The sequence below is a fragment of the Scylla paramamosain genome, chromosome 36 (genome assembly GCF_035594125.1).
Source record: "Scylla paramamosain isolate STU-SP2022 chromosome 36, ASM3559412v1, whole genome shotgun sequence".
Lineage (NCBI taxonomy): Eukaryota > Metazoa > Arthropoda > Malacostraca > Decapoda > Portunidae > Scylla > Scylla paramamosain.
Genome location: NC_087186.1, coordinates 9,284,408 through 9,304,407, shown reverse-complemented (window position 1 = coordinate 9,304,407; position 20,000 = coordinate 9,284,408). Strand labels below are relative to the sequence as shown.

At 48.8% G+C, this 20,000-nt stretch overlaps 1 protein-coding gene and 1 long non-coding RNA gene across 7 annotated transcripts in view; both read left to right on the top strand.

Moving 5' to 3' along the window:
- Positions 1-10,175, top strand: part of LOC135090939 (ras-responsive element-binding protein 1-like) — a 209,070-nt gene extending 198,895 nt beyond the window's left edge. For 3 of the 6 annotated variants that reach the window (XM_063988163.1, XM_063988161.1, XM_063988165.1), the window contains 3 exons: positions 2,256-2,554; positions 3,675-7,523; positions 8,299-10,175. In XM_063988163.1, the coding sequence (XP_063844233.1) occupies positions 2,256-2,554; positions 3,675-7,523; positions 8,299-8,604 (4,454 nt within the window). In that variant the 3' untranslated portion in view covers positions 8,605-10,175. Of the gene's footprint in view, positions 1-655; positions 1,161-2,255; positions 2,555-2,624; positions 2,783-3,674; positions 7,524-8,298 lie in introns of those variants that run through there. The other 3 variants (XM_063988164.1, XM_063988162.1, XM_063988167.1) reach the window with 3 other exon arrangements.
- A 1,555-nt stretch (positions 10,176-11,730) lies between these two features.
- LOC135090957 (uncharacterized) lies at positions 11,731-15,515 on the top strand. The gene is made up of 4 exons (XR_010262215.1): positions 11,731-11,926; positions 12,488-12,663; positions 12,758-12,864; positions 15,314-15,515. It is a non-coding gene; the product is annotated as an uncharacterized LOC135090957 (long non-coding RNA).
- The last annotated feature ends 4,485 nt before the right edge of the window (positions 15,516-20,000 follow it).

The following is a 20,000-nucleotide window of genomic DNA, read 5'->3' as shown; positions in this document are numbered from 1 at the left end:
CCGTGGTAGACAGGATGGCGTCGACTGTGTTGGAAGCTCGTCTCTCACCCCCTTTACCCCGTCTCACTGATTCACCCCTCCTCCCCTTGTAACTCCGCGCCCTTGCTCCTCTTTGTCTTGGTATTTCTGTGATGAACTAGTGTAATGGTATGGTGGCGTGGTCAGAAATGCAGTGTTTGCTCTCGTTTGGCGTGAGATGTGGCTTTTTATTCAATTCCACGGGCGAAATGCTTAAATATTTGGTAATAGTTTTTTTTTTTTATTTATTATCATTTTTTTTTTATTCAGAGCAAACGAGGGAGACGTGGAAGGGAATAAGTGTAATAAAAACCAGCCTGTGTCATCTCCAGCCAGCTCTTGAATGTCTCCTCACGCCCGCCTCGCCTCCGCGCCTCTCTCCATCAACCTCCTCAGATGATACGCTTGTAACATGCCGCGCCCAACACACACATTTTCTTCCACTCATTTATCCGTCGATACGAGCAACTTCCTCTGATTTCCCCACGTGTGCTAACTCCACGAAGTAATTTCTAGCACATCCCGTTTGGTTTTCTAATGCAGATAATCGTTGGCAGCGCGGAAAAGGATACGGCGAATAAAACCTAAATGGTACCCGAGGGCGAGGAGCCGAGGAAATATAAACGCAGCGGGACGGGCGCGCGGCCAGTACCATTCCAACCTCTCGCTAGTCATTACGTCCCTTACTCACGGAGAGTCTGCATCCATGAGAGGAGAGTGGAAGCCCCAAGTAATTGATACCCACGTCCAGTGTTAATAGTTTTCTGCCTTGACCGTGGAGGGGCGACCGGCTATTAGTGCATTAGGTAGTAGTTTGTAGTGCTTGCTAGCGGACTGAAAGAAGACGAAGCAAGGAAATATGTGCGTGTGCTTAGCAAGTGTCAAGCTGCCTACCCTGCAAGACTCCTGTACAGATACTAAGCTTTATTCGTAGTGGTTAAGCTGACACCTAAGCTTACCACTACGGGCCACACACCGGTGAATTTTTGGTTCAAGCTTTAATTACTGTAGAGAGTGAGTGAGTGTGAGAGTGTGTGTGTGTCGGCGCGCCAAGAACACAGTAGAGATGGTAGTCTCCGCTGAAGAATACAGACACAAAATCTTCGGTGTTATACCTTCACCCAGCCATCAGACACTGTACTGTAAGTAATATGTCACCTCTTCCTCCTCCTCCTCCTCTTCCTTCTCCTATCCCCTTTCAACAATTCCTCATGCTTTTCATTTTCCGTCATCTTCATCCTCCTCTCATCTCCGTCCCGTCACCTTTCGCGGTTCATAGTGAATTTTCAGTGATTTTTGGAGTTTGTAAGAATATAATTGTGTGTGTGTGTGTGTGTGTAACTTTTTTTTTTCTCATTTCATCTCGACACTAACTTTTTTCGATCGTCCTTCTTCACTTTCTTTATTATTGTTATCATTTATTTATTTATTTTTTAAGATAGTTTGGTTGTTCATTAGAAACACATTACTTTGCCGTGAATCGTCGTGTGCTTGGATTGTTTAGTGAGTTTGCCAGTGGAAGCTTGCAAGATGTAGTTAGTATTACCATCATAGTTTGTTATAGTGATAGTATTAGAATTATTAGACTGGGAAACTGCATGGAAGAAAGAATAGCAGTCATTATTATTACTATTATTATTATTATTGTTGTTCTTGTTGCTATTGTATTTGTACACATACAGATTTTTTTTTACCAATATTGTGCCTTAGTTGTGTGTGTGTGTGTGTGTGTGTGTGTGTGTGTGTGTGTGTGTGTGTGTGTGTGTGTGTGTGTGTGTGTGTGTGTGTGTGTTACGTACGCCGTCACGTGATGATGCAAGAGGCGTTCCGTAGGTGTGGAGTGTTGTTCCCCCTCATTGCGTCACGTTGAGGGGAAGATTAGGCTCAGATTTACCAGATGTAGACGATAAGATAGATTTGCAGTGGTGGGTGATTGTGTGTGAGGTGAGCCGAGGCAGTGATGCAGTGATAGCGGCGAGGCGGTGTATAGTGGGTGTGATGAGTGGCAGGTGTGCGGAGGTAGGAGTGTGTGTGAGTTACCTGTGGACGTGAGTTACCTGTGTACTTATGATAGTGGTGACGCTACGGGTGTGGTGGTAAGTGACAGGTGTGTAGGTATGAGGGTTACCTGCGCACTTGTGATAGTGGCGAGGCTGTGGGTGTGGTGATGAGTGGCAGGTGTGTGTAAGTGTGTTAACTGTGCTATCGCTAATCATCGCTAATTGGTGTCATTGTAGGTGAGACTGACATGGCCGCAGCAGCGTCCCCGGAGCTTAAGGGTACGCTGACCCCCCCAGGCTCCTCCCCCCTGAGGGCGGAGTGTGACCCCACCCAAGACTCCTCCCACGGCTCCACCCCCCCATCACCAGAGGCTCCCCCCACCCCAGACTCCGCCCACATGGCTGCTGAGCCGACCAATCACAGCTCGGTGCGCCTTCAGTCCACCAATGACAAGGCAGAGAGGCACCCGTTGACCAATGAGGAGCCGTTATCGGGGGCGAAGAAGAGGAAACCGACGAAGGTTCACAAAGTAGAGGTAAGGACCCCCCCCCTCTCTCTCTCTCTCTCTCGCTCCCCCTGCTCTCCTTCCCCTCCTTCAGTGCCAGCCCCGGTCAGTGCGCATGGACACTGTTGCAGGAGTGGCAGCTTAGTGAAGTCGCTCGTTGAAGTTACTGGGTCGTGCCTGTGTGGGGTGGTTCAGTGACGTCCCTCGCCCCTCCTGCTGGTGCTTCGGCCGGCGGTGGGGCCCATGTGTGTTGGCATGGTGAGGGGCGTATGTGTCTGTGTGTGTGTGTGTGTGTGTGTGTTTGGTGGTCTTCTGTGGTGTAATGGAGTTAAGGTTTGTGGTAATCAAGTGGTGATGTGATGTGGTGTGGTGATGCTGTCCTATGTGGTGCTGGGGAGAGTGTTTAAAGTGCGTCACGGATCAAGGAGTGTATTCAGCCACTTGTGGCACACACACACACACACACACACACATTAGGAAATTATTGCATGAACATAAAGCACAAATTTTGGAATCTAAATACAATGCACATGATACTTGATGGAACAAAGCTAAAATAGTACACACACACACACACACACACACACACACACACACACACACACACACACACACACACACACACACACACACAACTCTCGGGAAGTCACACGCCCTTTGTGATTGACCAAGACATTCATTGCCGGAGGCTTTGTGTGTGTGTGTGTGTGTGTGTGTGTGTGTGTGTGTGTGTGTGTGTGTGTGCGCGCGCGTGCGGTGAGCAGTGAGTGGCGGGCGGGTGTGGTTGAGTGGTTGAGTGGCCAGCCATTGAGCCAGTCAGTCACAGCCCGCGGGGGGTGTATGTAGCCTGAGGGCACGGTCGCATTACACGTCTGTCTTTCCCTCCCTGTCTCCCTCTCCCTTCTCTTGCCACAACACCTCCCTTTCTCTCCCACTTCCTCCCGCTGCGCCGAAGGGTGGCGGGGGGGAGGGGGAGCGGTGCCCTGGTGGGGTGTTTGGACGCGGCTGTGGCGGCGGCTCCCAGCGCAGTACTGCTAGCCGGAGGGAGGCGGGGGTGGGGGGCGGAGGGTCGCGCTTGCCGGCTGTCGCGGTGCGGTGTGGCGGGGTCGGGGGTCGGCCAGACACTCACACATGCTCTTCCTTGTTGCAGACGGAGTGCGGGAGCGAGGGCGAGGCCGAGGCGGGGGCGGGCGTCGGCAGCTTCGCGTGTCCAGTGTGCCAGGAGGTGCTGCCCTCGCAGCACGACTTTACGCAGCACATCCGCAAACACAACCATGTGGTGGAGGGCGAGAACGGCACCAAGATGTATTGCTGCGGCATCTGCCAGAAGCAGCTGAGCAGCAACAGCTCGCTGGACCGACACATGCTGGTGCACTCCGGCGAGCGCCCCTTCCGCTGCCACATCTGCGGCACGCACTTCACCACCAACGGCAACATGCACCGCCACATCCGCGGTCACCTCCGCAACGGCGGCGGCGGCAGCGGGGGAGGCGGCGGCGGCGCCAGCTCCGACACGAGCGAGAGTGACCTGTGCTCGGAGGAGGCGCCGGGCTCCCCCTACAAACGACCCCATGAGGACGACGACAGCGGCGCGGCGCCCCCCAAGCTGGTGCGCCTGGAGGCGGAGGAGGAGCTGGCGTGCCCGGCGTGTGGCGTGGAGCAGCCAAGCCAGCACGCCCTGGAGCAGCACGTGGAGGCTGTGCACCCTGAGTACCAGGTGTCGTGCTCCACGTGCCACGTGGGCTTCAAGAACTACCGCTCCCTGCACCTGCACAACTCCATGATGCACCCCGCCGCGGCGCCGCCCCGCCTGCACCTCACTCTGACGGACTTCTCCACCTCCAAGTTCCCGCTGATTGCCAAGGAGGTGTGCGAGGCGTCCAGCCGCCAGGAGGGCGCTGCGGACGACAGCGTGGGCAGTCACCGGTGCCAGGTGTGCCACATCACCTTCCCCTGCGCCGACTCGTGGCTCATGCACATGCGGGAGCACACGGCGGCGGCGCCTTCGCCCGCGCCCCTTAGGTGCATGCGCTGCGATCTCAGCTTCTCCAATGTGGCTGAGCTGACGCGCCACCACCAGCGCCACCTGTGCGAGGAGGCGCAGCCCGGCAAGGAAAGCTTCCTGGCGGTCCTGGATCTCCTCAACAAGAAGAGCCGCGAGACTTCCTTCCCTGCCTTCGGGGTTCCCGCCCACGAGGCGCTTCGGCCGCCGCTGCGGCTGCCCCCGCCGGGCCAACACTCCCCGGCACCCGCAGACTCCGCCAAGGCGTCGCCCGAACACCCCACGCCAGGCCGCATCGCCGCGCCCGTCGCCGCCCCCGGAAGCAGCGGCCAGCAGATGGTGCCCGGCGGGGCTCTGCTGACCCACAACGAGCAGTTCGCGCGAGACTACCGCGACATGAAGCTGAACGGCCAGTACCCGTGCCGCCTGTGCAAGGAAGTGTTCGCCAACCTGCGCAAGCTCAAATCCCACAACCTGGCGCACATGGTGGCGCCGCCTTACCGCTGTAACCTGTGCTCTTTCTTCAGCAATGACAAGAACACCCTCAAGGAGCACATGAAGAGCCACAAGGGCGACACGCCCTACGAGTGCACGCTGTGCAACATCGCCTTCACTACCAAGGCGAACTGTGAGCGTCACATCAAGAACATCCACCGCCGCCAGTCCCGCGACGAGGTGAAGGGCTGCATGACCTTCCATCCCTCGGAGGAGGGCGGCGGCGGCGATCCCTCCCTGGACACCGTGTGCCAGATCTGCCACATCGACTGCAAAGCGCGCTCCGTCCTGCGGGACCACATGCGCTCCTCGCACCCCGAGGGCGTTACCAAGCCCTTCTCGTGCAAGCTGTGCGGCGGCGCCTTCACCTCCGAGAACGACGTGATGCGCCACGTGATCCAGCAGCACTCTGAGGCGGCGTCAGCGCGCACGCTCGCCAGCCTGGTGGAAACGAGGCCGCCCGAGGATCGCTTCGACCACCAGGATCTCACGCCCGTAGAGTCACTCCTCAACTTCTCCAAGCTCCACATGCCCGTGCCCCTCACTGCCCCCCACCCGCCGCCCCCCCACCACATCCCCCTCGCCTTCTCACCCAAGCCGCCCGTGCCCATGCCCGTCATGGTGCAGCACCGCCCTCTCACGCCCGTCATGCCGCCCATGCCCGCGGAGACTGAGGACGCGCCCCTCGACCTCAGCATGTCCAAGAGGGACACGGAGAGGGAGATGGCTGAAGAAAACGAGGAGGAAGAAGAGGAGGAGGAAGAGGAGGAGGAGGAGGACGTGGACGTGGAGGTGACGGAGGTGAAGGTGGAGCAGGAGCAGCCCGAGGACTTGTCCAAGCCGCGGCGTGAGCAGGTGGCGGAGGAGGACGCCCCGGACCGCAGCCCCAAGTCCTCTCCCGAGTGCTCCCCTGCCGACGTGCTCAAAATCCCCCGGCCACCCTTCCCCCTGAGCGTGTACTCCCAGCCACTATGCAGCGCCTTCCCGCCCGCGCAGTTCCCGGTCTTCATGAGCCAGTATCGCATGGGCCACCAATTCGACGCGGCGCTGCTGGAGGAGTACCAGAAGGAACTCAAGCGAGGCCTTCACCTCACCTCTGGCGGCGGCCTGCTGGGGGGCGGCTCCCCCATGTTGCCCCACAACGCCCCCTTCCAGCTGTCCCTCCTAGCCGCCGCCAAGAACCCCTTGCTGCGCATCCCGCGGCCTGAGCTGCGCGGCGCTGAAGAGCGAACCGAGGAGCCCCCAGCGGCCCCCGAGGGCCCTGTGCCCGCCCCGCCGCCGCCGCCACCGCCTCCGCCCAAGCCCAGCGAGGAGGACGTGATGCATTTCACGATGCGCAACTCTGTGCTCATGAAGAAGCCCAAGCAGCGGCGCTACCGCACGGAGCGGCCGTGGCGCTGCAGCCTATGCGACAAGGGCTTCACGCTGCGCTCCAACATGGAGCGCCACATCAAGCAGCAGCACCCAGACGTGTGGCAGCAGCGGCCCCGCGGCGGGGGCGGCGCGCCGCGGCCTGAGAGCGAGGCACTGGTGGCCACGCAGCGCGAGGCGCCGCACACCATTTCCAGCGCCGTGCGGGAGCAGCTTATCATCAAGATCGAGAAAGAGGCGGGGGAGGAGAAGGAAGAGGTGCGCCTCAAGGAGGAGGGGGAGAAGGACCTCATCATTGACGACTGTCCAGAGGAGGAAGGAGAAGAAGAGGAAGAGGAAGAGGAGGAGGAAGAAGAAGAAGAAGAAGAAGAGGAGGAGGACATTCAGGAAGGAGATGAGTCAGGAGAGTGCAGAGACAAAGAGGCAGAGGACTGCGAGAAGTACGACGAGCAGAGCTGCGAGGAGCGGGGCCGCGAAGAGGACCTGGCCAGTGTGCACAAGTTGCTCATCACCGCCTCCAGCCAGAGCTTCCCCTTCGTGGGCAGCGAGGGGGAGGAGGACGGCCCCAACGAGAGCGACTCCACCTCCACCTCGCTCTCCGAGGAGGGCAAGCGCAGCGCGTACTCCTCGGCGCCCCAGAAACAGAAGTGCCCCTTCTGCCAGCGAAAGTTCCCCTGGTCCAGCTCGCTGGTGCGCCACATCCGCACCCACACGGGCCAGAAGCCCTACCTGTGTCCTGTCTGCCACTTTCCCTTCACCACAAAGTCCAATTGCGACCGACACTTGCTGCGAAAACACCCGGACTCGCCGCACACCACGGGGGGCGACAGGCCGTACCGCTGCGCCAAGTGTCCCGGCGCCGCCTTCACCAACATCGAAAGTCTGCGCAAGCACGAGATGTTCAAGCACGAGAAGGCGAGCGACACGGCCATCCCCCGAGACGACTCCAGGCCCTTCCGTTGCCACATCTGCGAGGCGCCTCTGGCCACCCGGGACGCGGCGATGCTGCACCTCAGCAAGTCCCACCCCGAGCACGCCCAGAACGTGATCAACACAGACCCCGTCACGCCGGAGAACAACAACGAGCCGCTGTCCCCCGCCGCTGACACCACGGCCACCACCACAGAGAAGGTCAGTCTTGCCGCCTTACAGTTCCTCCTACTACCTCATTCTTGACTATGGAAGGTCACTAACTTGTCATGCCTAAATACCGCTAGTTAACTATAGTATGCTTCTCCATAGTATTATCACTATGCAGTTATAACCAGTAATTTTCAGCCAGAGAGAGTCAGTCAGTTCCTTTAACTTGCACCAATCCCAAGTACTTGCCGCGTATCTCCTTATCGCATGTGAAGTGTTGGTAATGGCAGTAAATCCTCTCAAAGCCACTCCATATCCATACGTTAGGAAAGCTGTCACGTCACTGCTGATAACGAGAGTTTTACGTGGCCCCGCTTGAAGCCAAAGGTCCGTTGTCAGGGAATTAGAAGCTTATGTAAGACTTGATAGGCAGCAGTGCACCAGAGAGGGAGAGGGAGAGAAAACCATGACTCGCAGTTGTCGAGGTTACTAAGAACAATATTCTAAACACTTCTGCCCCTTCACTACTTTCAAAAGGCCCCAGATGAAGTGATACATGTTCTTAAGGGTGTTTTTTTACGGTTTTAGTGACAAATTAATAAAATTCTATATTATCAACCGAAGAAACACTCTTGAGAACCCAGTTAATCACCTCTGTGGCCTTTGAAAACAGCCCTGGTGAGAGAGCGAAGCGTTTCAGAATACTGGCCTGAGACACCTTGAGAAAGACAGGTAGAAAGTGCAGGGCTAGAATAGACTATATTAGTATACATGACAGTGAGGTCCTCGGAACACTAACCTAAGGAACACTGTATTTTGCATGCAGGTGAGCTGTATGTTCTGTCTTCAGCGGTACTGGAGCCTTGCGGAGCTGAAGCAACATGTTTCTGAGCACCACACCAGGCCTGTCTTCCCCGTCCCCATCCCCAAGCAGGATTCCACGCCCTACCTCCCCGACGCCGAGCCCCACGATGCCCTCCCCGTCAAGTCAGAGGTGAAGGAGGAGCGCAAAGAGGAGGCGGAAGGGAGTGACTTTATCTCCAATCTCCTGGGGACGAAAAGAGCGGTAGTCGATCACCTCCTTACCTCGAAGTCTGCAGACGATGCGGCGAAACTCCTCGGCGTCCGGTAATGATGCGGGGCAGCGGCGTGCACGTGCGTCTGTCTGTCTGTCTGTCTGTCTGTGCAGCAGCCGTGGAGACCTGAAGGGCAGCAGGTGTGAGGTGAAGCTGTCATGCGCACACCACTCACGCACACCTACCTACACACACATGTACCTACATACCTACACACACACACGCGGTTCGCCGGTGTGGAAGGAAGAGAACACGCGGTGGCTTTTCCTCCGCTAGCTGAGTGCAATGTTAGTGTCATAGCTTGTAGATGTCCTGAACGAAACCTCTCCTCTTCTTTTATATTCATTGTTACCTTAATTTCCGACATTAATGCATTCACAGTTTGCCTTGAAATTCAATAATTCGTGCCTTGACAACGTGGCCTAGACACTTCTATGATAACTCGTAAGTTGAATGTTTTTTGTATATAGACTGTATATAACAACTCGGTGGTTAAAATGATGTTTCGTTCATTATTTTTCATTCTTTTTCGTCTGTGATGCTTTAACTCCCAAGTTGATTTTGTTGTTATTGTTATTATTTTTTTTTTCCGTGTCGCTTGTACAGTACCTGCCAAATGTTATTATTATCTCGTAGTGTTTCCTTTAGTTGCCAATATTTCCAACGTTTTGTTCAAATACAAGGGGCCAAAATCATTTGTCTTGTGCCTAAGCTTTTCATTTAGCAGCGAGTGGGCGTGAGGCGGGGCGGGGGGAGGGCGGGGCGGGCGGGCGTGGGTGGGGAGTGGGCGGCGCCAAGAATGAGAGCATATCTTAACCTAGATCGATGACAATCTTCGTGGATCAGGGATTGAGTAGTTTACTTCTCCTTATTTATACTTAAGTAGGTCTCTTCTCTCCAAAGTATTAAGGCTAGCGGCCAAAGTTACAGTTAGTGTCTGTACATAAATATTAGACTTAATAATTTATCTCAATATTTTTAAGGTTACACTGTCCATTCCAAAGTTTGTATATTTATACATTCCAAGATTTCTTTAAGAATGTTGTGTTCCTATTAGTTTATATTACTCTTGGTAGCGTGTCATCTGTACCTCAGGCCGCGCCGCACCCAGTGGGGCCGGCCGCCTGTCTCCTGCATTCCGGTACTCTCGTCCTTACTACTGTTACCTAATTGATTTATTAATATATTCCATGCAGTCCCATGCATGTCCCAAAGATGTCTGTTGTGTGTCGGTTCCTGTCTGAATGAGTTACTCTTTACTTTTCCTCAATTTACAAAGACTGTCTGGGAGTCCTGACAAGCAGTGTACGGAATCATCCATTCTCCTAACATACTTTAATATAAATCACCAATTGATCTCTCAACTTATTAAACATTGTGACAGCTATAACTCTTATTATTATTATCATTATTAATACCATTATCTCGTATGGCATTACTTGAAGTCGCCTCTCTTTTTTCTGTATTTAATATTTCGCTGTGTGACTGACTGACTGACTGCCTGCCGCTTGGTCACTCTTTGTCCAGTGTTGTTCATCTCACCTCGTTCCAATGTGTGTTTTTGTTTGTGTTTAAAGCACCACAAAAATTATAAAAAAAAAGCTTTGGAATAAATAGTTGTGATTCACTCTGATGTCATTCCTAGCAGCCTTCACATCAGTACTCGAACCCTTGGCAGTGATTGAGGCTCCTGTGTTAATTTTCTAACACCACTGGCATTCTAGATAGTCACGATGCAATGGGTGACACATACGACAAGCTGCTTCTTCCTTAACCTGGAAATTTATGTTTTCTGAAGTAAGTTATGCAGCGTGTCAGTGACTTAAAAGGAACTGTGTAACTACCTATTCCTTGAGCGGAAAGTGGAGTATTGGTAAGTGATAGTTGAGCTGCGTATCACTGGTTCACACATCCCACAAGAACATAAGGGAAGCTGCAAGAAGCTTTCAGGCCTACGCATGGCAGTTCTTGTATAAAACATGCCTCCCTATTATCACTTATCATCCCCATCCATGAATATGTCTTATTTTTTGAAGCTCCCTAATTTGTTGCATGCTGCCAATATACTCAATGGGAGGAGAGGATAACGGGGCCCCTCTCCCTTGTATTCTTAGCCTGACATTGAGATAAGACACGAAATTTGTTTGTGTTATGTCCTTTCAAAGAGGATCTCAGTTAGGGTTGCCATACGTCCGGATTTTCCCGGACATAACCGGAAATCAGATAACGAAATCTGCGTCGGGGGGATTTTTGAAAATCCCTTAAATGTCCGGAATTTCACCTTCCATCATTACTAACTGTTAAAAAATCACATTTATTAAATTTACTTGGGTTGAAATGATGGGAGAGAGAGAGAGAGAGAGAGAGAGAGAGAGGGGTTCACCGAGTGGCAGCTGCTTTGGGTTGGTTTCGGTCAAGACTCTGTATGAAGTCGGTGCTCGCAGCCTTCCCAACGCCGCCTCACTTGACGTCGCGCTCGCGCCCCAGTCTTTCACCAGCTCTGATAGGGGTCAGTTTGGATTACTGTTTGCGGCCTTGTGACCTCGTCATTACAACTATTACTTGTTCTTGTCAAGATGCCCAAACGAAAGTGTAAATTCACTGCAGAGATGCAGAACAAACTCCCGTGCTTCAAAAAAGGCAGGGATGAGTGGGAAGCCGAGTGTTTGGTGTGTAAAGCAGGAACATTTGTCTCACTGGCACAAAGGCATTAATGACTTACAGTCACATGTGAGCTCTGAGAAACATAAGAGAGCAGTGCAAGAAGAGGGTTCATCACTGAAGATGACACATTATTTTGTTAAACCAGGAAGTGAAGCTGAATTCAAGATTATCAGCCATATGCAAAGGTAAATAAGTTGAGTTTCTTTTAATTAATTTACATGTTTTCCAGTATCATATCAGGACCATAATCAGGTGTTAGTAAAGGTGTCCGGAATTTTGATAGTTCATATATGACAACCCTAATCTCAGTCTAGGAAGCATCATTCAACAGTTAGTAGAAACAGCAGTCACCCATTCAATCCCGTGCCAAGCTACGTTCTCTGTAAGTATGTATATTAGAGAAATTAAATTATTAGATTTAAAATCATATATGCATCAAATATTTATGAATTATAATATAGTTTTATTAATTTTACATCGCTAATAAATGCGTACAAGATGAAGTAAAGTAAAACAGTCCCTGGAGAAAGACTGTTCCGGGAACCAGTCTGTAAACTGAAGCACCAAGATATTAGTGTCAGGTATTACTCCCATTTTGTGGCCTTATTCTTTCTCTTGGCGCATTACTGGTGCAGGTGCCGGAAGGACTCAACTTAGTGCCATGGGCGGAGGCAAGAAATACCTGGAAGACGCTGAAATGGAGGCGGAATTGAGGTGAGATGAGATGGTAGTGGGGGTGGTGGTGGTGGAGACTCGGACAGGTTAGGCTAGTATACACACACACACACACACACACACACACACACACACACACACACAGATAGACCAAAAGTTCACCTAAGGGGTGGGGAGTGGGGAGATGAGGAAGCTAGGATATTTGTGCATTGACGGCAGGTGGTGGTGGCGTTGGGAGGGAGGGCGGCTGGGGGTTTGGTCGACACTGGTTAGTCTTAACACACACACACACACACACACACACACACGAGTGACCAGTGTTTCCATGAAATGAAGGAATATTTAGAAGAGGAAGGAAATTGAGGATATAAGATTGCATGTAGTAGTAGTAGTAGTAGTAACAGTAGCAGCAGCAGCAGCAGGTCTACTACTACTACTACTATTTTGTAACTTGCAGGTGATCAGTTTGGTTGTGTGGCAGATATTGAGTTAGGAAACTGAAAAACATAATTGATTTACGAATTAGGTTCATTTAGGTTAGAAAAAATGAAAAGATATTGATAATTTACCAGTTTTCTAATGCAGTCCTTTCTTTTTCAGATACAGATGTAGAGAGACAAGATAGAAAAGCAGGACCACCACCAGCACCATGGAAGAAGGGGTGGAAACAAGTGAGGTGGGGAGCAGTGGAGTCCTCCCCCCACCTCCCACTACATACCCCACCGTCACCATCATCAGAGAGAGAAACATCCTGGAGTTAGAGAGTGCATCAGGAGGTGAGGGAAGGAGAAAGAGACCCCCTGACACTCAAATACACCCACAAAAATATCCCAAACACAGTATAACCTAACCTAATCCCAATTGTTTCAGAAGCTTGAGAAGGTGAAGGATGGGTTTGCCAAGCTTCAGAATATAGGAAGGATTACGAGCAGCTTCTGAAGAGGCTGAAAACTTTGCCGGATAAGATTAGCCATGAGGTGATAGAAAGAGAGAGGGCTACTACTACTACTACAGTGGAAGCTCATTTCACGAACATTCCTTTTCACAAACTGATTGGTTACCCTGTTGTTGTAGGATGCCTCAGTAAGTATTATTTTTATACATTGTGTGGATAGTATGAGTTTTCTGTGGTGGTGGTGCCGTGAACTGTTTGTTGTGTGGTGAAATAGGCAGTTGTGGTGGTTCTCAGTTTTAGTGTAGATCTTAGTTCTTGTTGACTTAAGTAGATCAGTTAGTTCTTCAGAGTGCTCTTTGGAAGGCTGTTTTGTTCTCTACCAAGGCACCCAAGGCACATTTATCTTCAGGAAAGTAGTGTAACAAGAGTTGTGTAGGTTTGCCTTCACGAATAAACATCCCTTGTATATTTTGATGTTATTCAGCAGATGTTAATTGTAAAAGCCTCTTATGCCTTATAATTGATTCACTATTCTGTATGGGAGTGACTTGAATCTGATGACACTGCAAGCGCAGCCTGGAACATTGGTAACATCGGTCACTTTGCTGTCAGCTGTTGTAAGATTTGTCAGGCAAGTCATCACACTCACAAAGTGGTTTGGAACACCTGCTGTCACTATGGCTTATGGAGATGGAGGTGTGATGTAGCTTGTATGTAGCTTATATTATCAGCTTTGTAGCTGAAAGAGCAACCAGGGAGGGAGATAGTAGTGTTGCAGTGAACATTCACGGATAGGATAGGATAGTGTTGCAGTGTTGACTGTTCAGACCTCAAAAATGACCCACTTATTTCAGTTCAGTTGATGACTTTGTTGACTGGCCTCAGACTTGGTCTTTTGCCTTCTGCTGAATCTGGTGTAACCACCCCCACACCATATGTATGTGGATTGAAGGTGGGCAGTTGAGTGTGTTTCACACAATGTATGATGTATGTAGGTATGTATGTATGTGGTGGGTTGAGGGTGGGGAGTTTGTGCTTATTTATGTATGTAGGATTCTGGGGGTCTTAATGAACTGGAGTGAACTGGAGGGTTGGGGTTTTAGTGAGGGCACTCCTTACCTGCCAGAACAGGAATGTCAGCCTCCCCTGGGTCAGCCTCCCCTGGGCCAAGCCAGGGTAGTAGTACTACTACTATTAGTCAGGAGTGTCACTTCAGCCACCCCTATTACCATTTGCAGATCAACAATGGGCCCATGGGCCCATCATCCTACACGTCATTGTTGCTTTCAGGCAGGAGGAAGTTGAGGTTGGCAGGCTAGTGGAATTCATAAATTTATACAGCCATCATCCTACATGTCATATTGCTTTCAGGCAGGAAGTTGGCAGGCTAGTGGTATTCATAAATTTATACTTGTTTCCTATCATTGGCAATTAACCTCCCAGCTCCATCTATCCTAACTCATACACAACTCCTTAGTTTAACCTCCCAGCTCCATCTATCCCAACTCGTACACAACTCCTTAGTTTAACCTCCCAGCTCCATCTATCCCAACTCCTAAGCACAACTCCTACTAAACTTGGTCCCCTCAAGGGGACCGACCATCTTTATAATTTCCTTTCCACTTATATAATTTCCCACTTGACATTTTATTGCCACTCATCTACATAGATAATTTCCCAATTTCCCACTTAATAAAACCATTTTATTATTCCTGTATTTTGCCAAGTACTTTGAAAATTCAAAGTTAACAGAAAATCAGATGAAAATTCAAAGTTAACAGAAAAATCAGATACAACAGAAAATCAGACAACAGAAAATCAGATACAACAAAAATGTTTTAGGGAATATAGGTTATAAAATATTTTAGGGAATATAGAAAAAGACAATACAAATGCTTCAACACCAATGCTATACAACACCAAGACAGGATACAAAATGCTTAATGTAGAAAAAGACAATACAAATGCTTCAACACCAATGCTATACAACACCAAGACAGGATACAAAATGCTTAATGGAGAATCATTATTAATGCTTTATTATATACCTCAAAGACTCTCCGGAGAACAACCTGTAGAATTTTCAGAGGAAAAAAATATTAAAAAAAAAACAAACAAATCAATCAACATCACTGAGGTAGGGAGTCTGCGACTTAGAACACTGGGAAGCTCATTACTCACAACACTGCAAGTCCACAGAGGCTTACACACAAGGAACATAGAGTAAGGTTATATTATATACACAGGTTATATTATATACACAGACTAGAGTGTGCAAGCACTGGACAAGTAGAACACAGCACCAGGAATGGGACACCACTGTAGATATATGATGAACCAGGCTTCGTCCACCACAGTGACACAATCTGGTGGTGGAAAACAGAATTAGTAATTAGATTTTTGAAGGTGCAATTATGTCAAATGTACATTTAGATTTTTGAAGGTGCAATTATGTCAAATGTACATTCTGTCCATCTCGCATATCACAAAGTATGATCTTCATCCTTAAAATTGGTTCTTCCTCCCTGTAGTTGCTATCTGGATTGGCACTGGCCCAGACCAACACACTGAATGGAGACCAACACCCTGTTAAAATGCTGCATGTGAAGATCCTGCATGGCAGACTGCACCATCACTCACTGGAGGACATTGCATGGCAGCCTGGAAAAGACAAGAAGCACAAGACCAGTGTTGGGACAAATGAAACCTGATTTAATAAATATTCCTAGTAAATACAGAGTATTCATCACCATTTATTCAATTTTAGAACAAATAAAGGAAGCTGCAAGAAGCAAAAAGGCTTATATGTGGCAGTCTCTGTATGAAATATACCTGCACATTTCCATCCATCTTTCTGTCGACGACCCTAAGTGTCTTGACACCTCCCTCAACTTTTTCTTCATTAACTCCTGCAACATTCGCGGTCCAAGATCTAATTTTCAATCTGTAGAACACCACCTCTCCTAAACCTCATCTTTTCCTCACGGAAACTCGGGGAACCGAGGCAACTGACAGTAGCCCCTTCTCTGTTCCCTCCTACTTCATCCTCGATCCAAAGCTGGATGCTGCGTTTATGTGAGCAATGACTTAACCTGCTCTTGTGCCCACGCTCTTGAATCTTCCGAGTTTACCACCACCTGGCTACGACTACACCGAGTTTTCCACCATCTGGCTACGACTACAGAGTCACTCTTACTAAATTTATCTGTGCTGTATACCTCTCACCTAACTCTGACTAAGAAATTCTTTTGACTACTTAACTTCCAAAGTGGAACACATTCTGCCCCTCTTCCCTCTTGCAGAGATCTCCATTCTTGGAGACTTCAATGTTCACCACCAGCTTTGGCTTTCCTTTCCCTTCACTGACCATCCTGGCGAAATAGCCTACAACTTTGCTATCCTCCATGACCTAGAGTAATTGGTGCAACACCCTACTCGTATTCCTGACCGTCTTGGAGATACGCCCAACATTCTTGACATTCTCCTGACCTATAGTCCTTCTGCTTATGCTGTCACCCTTTCTTCTCCGTTGGGCTCCTCCGATCACAATCTCATATCTTTATCTTGCAAGTCCTATCGCTCCAGTCCCTCCTCAGGATCCCCCTAAGCGAAGGTCCCTCTGGCGTTTTGCCTCTGCTAGTTGAGGGGAACTGAGGAGGTATTTTGCCGATTTTCCTTGGAATGACTACTGCTTTCGTTTCCGAGACCCGTCTTTGTGTGCTGAGCGCATAACAGAGGTGATAGTGTCTGGCATGGAGGCGTGCATTCCTCTTTCTCGTCCTAAACCTTCTAAACCTTGGTTTAACAGCTTGTTCTCGTGCTATACATGATAGAGGTGGCCCACAAAACGTACTCAAGCCTTCCATCACCAGAATCTCATGCACTTTATATTTCTGCCCGGAACCATGCCAAGTCTGCTCTCCAACTAGCCTAAAACTCCATTAACAGAAAATGTTAAAACCTTTCAAGATCTAACTCCCCTCGTGATTTCTGGCATCTAGCCAAAAATATCTAATAACTTTGCTTCTTTCCCTCCTATTTCAACCAGATGGCACCACTGCTATCACATCTATTTCTAAAGCTGAACTCTTAGCTCAAACCTTTGCTAAATACTACCTTGGACGATTCTGACAGAGAGGGTGGAATCAAAAGCCCTTCTAGACCGGGTGGAATCAAAAGCTTTTCGTCTTAACTCTGACTGTCTTCAGCCTCTCTCTCTCTCTCTCACCGCCGCAATGTTGCATATCTAGCTGTCTTCTACCGCTATTTTCATGCTAACTGCTCTTCTGATCTTGCTAACTGCATGCCTCCCCTACTTCCGCGGCCTCGCTGCACAAGACTTCTTTCTCTCACCCCTATTCTGTCCACCTCTCTAACGCAAGAGTTAACCAGTATTCTCAATCATTCATCCTTTTCTCTGGTAAACTCTGGAACTTCCTGCCTGCTTCTGTTCTCTGGTAAACTCTGGAACTCCCTGCCTGCTTCTGTATTTCCACCTTCCTATGACAAATTCCTTCAAGAGGGAGGTTTCAAGACACTTATCAATTTTTGACTACTGCTTTGACCCTTTTATGGGACTGGCATTTCAGTGGGCAAAATTTTTTTTATTGGATTTTTGTTGCCCTTGGCCAGTGTCCTTCCTACATAAAAAAAAAAAAAATCCCCATCCATAAACCTGCCTAATCTTCCCTTGAAGCACCCTCATGTTTTAGCACAAATGATTACGGAGTCCATTCCACTCATCTACCACTATTTGAAAAAAAAAAAAACAACCCCATCCATAAACCTGCCTAATCTTCCCTTGAAGCACCCTCATGTTTTAGCACAAATGATTACGGAGTCCATTCCACTCATCTACCACTATTTGAGAACTAATTTCTTCATCTTTTCTAAACCTAAATTTTTCAAGCTCGTTCCTTATTCTATTCTGGTTTTTATTCTGGTTGCCGACCAAGAACTTTGCTTACATCCCTTGTTATAACCCTTATATCACTAAGACTTCTATCAAGTCCCCTCTTAACCTACGTCTAATATGTTCATCACTTATTACTATTTCAGTCGCTTCCTAACCTACGTCTAATATATTCATCACTCATTACTATTTCAGTCACTTACAGGGGGCTGATCATCACGAGTCACTAAATGGGATGGTGAAGTGATGCGTTGCCAATTTCAGTCACAGGACGCCGATTAATCGTCGCGAGTCACCAGGGGGGAGGGGGGGTGGAGTGATGGATGGCTGTGCTGCACCTTAAGTCTGTTGGTAGAAATAGATATTATTTATTGCAGTTCAATGAAGTTTTATGTACATCCATTTCAGTAAAATGAAGCTGGATCAGTAACTCCTAACAAACGCAGTTCCCACCGTTTTCTCTTAGTCTCAGAACGAGTCCGGTGGGAGGAATCTAGCCGAGTAACCCCCAACAAACGCAGTTCCCGCAGTTTTCTCTCAGCCTCATAGCGGGGACTGCTCAGCTGTGGAGAGACATTTTACATCAGCTGTGCGGCGTAGAGGAGTGTTAAGTTTGTTTTATGCGGTACAGAGTTATGGTTATTTTGCATGTTAATTCACAACAAAAAAATAAAGATGCCGCATAGGTTGTTCGAGAAGATAATCAGTACGGGGACCGAATCAAGTCAAAATTTTGTAAACTCTTACCAGGGAAAAGACTAACCAAGGTTCCACTATATCTTGGAGTCATGAGAATGGTTCCGATCCTGGTTTTGGTTCCGATTCTGGTTTTTATTACGTAAAACTTGGAAACACCAATAAAACCTCAAACTGGGATTAGAAAAAAAACTACGTAAAACTTCCAACACAACCACAAATTGGGATTACAAAGAAAAAAGCTTGGAAACGTTAACAGTACAACACCACAAGCTAGGATAAGAAAACGTGTTCCTTATTCTGAGGCGGTTGTAGAAAATCGGGAATGAAATTAAGACACCAACATCACACACACACACCAACCACCTTATTATTTAAACCTTCCCCACCCACTCAACACCAACGTCTACCCTGCCATCACATATACCCTGCCATCACCAGTATCACCACTTACCTTATCACCAAAGCCGTCACAAACACGAGAGCGCGGAGATCACCAGCAGAGTAAGATATATTGACTATCAGCTTAAGGTGTACTGACGAATTTCGATCATTATTACACCAACACAACTCAATACCTTCAAGAACACCTTGCAAAACTCCTTCCAAAGACTTGAAACAGCTATAGAGGAGAGTATGATCCCCTACTGCCTGCTTGAGGTGTACTGGCTAGCCTGGGTTCTCGCCACTCGGACATCAGCTACGTGGCACCTCACCACTGGATTTCTGAAACAGGAGTCGAGATACCGAACGACCGGGTAATGTTTCACTAGTCCAGCCTATAGCGTCTAATGTTGTTACTGTAATGCAGCGAGTGTTATGATCATGTGTATTGCTGTTGATGCCTATAATGCATATGGTGGGTCTCTGTAGACGCCACGGAGAAAATGTATATTGTATGGTTGATAGAACTTGTATCAGCGTCATAATATATTATGTAATCTAAATGCCTCATTGTATAATTACCACTTGAAGCAATGGTCAAATTATCAATGGTAATTATGTATGCTTATCATATTCTACTCCCATTATGAACAACAACAACTATAACAACAACAAACAATAATAAGAAAAATAACAAGAATGAAGAAGTGAGGAAATACGAAAAAAAACGAGAGATACGAACGAGAGAGAGAGAGAGAGAGAGAGAGAGAGAGAGAGAGAGAGAGAGAGAGAGAGAGAGAGAGAGAGAGCAAAAAAAATCTATGAAGTAAGTCTTAGTAATATTTCCCCCATCACCACCAACACTGGCTGGAATATTACCACTAATGACGAGGGACTTCTGATGAATATTACGTGAAGACTCTTATCTTGCGAGGGCGGCGTGGGGTGGGGCGAGGGGCGGGGAAGGGGGAGAGCGAGAGAGAGATAGAGAAGTGGGAAGCGGGAAGAGAAGGAAGGCGGAAGAGAGAGAGAGATAATGAGGGATAAAATATGCAAGGAAAGAAGAAGGAAGAAGATAAAACAAGTGAATTAATAATAAAAACAATACAAATAGTTTAAGTAATAGCCAGTTTTACTTTTCACGATCATTTAAGCTTTCTCCCTCACGCCCACGCCCACAAGAGCAACCCCCGGCTTAGGAAACCACGCCCAAAGACCACAAGACG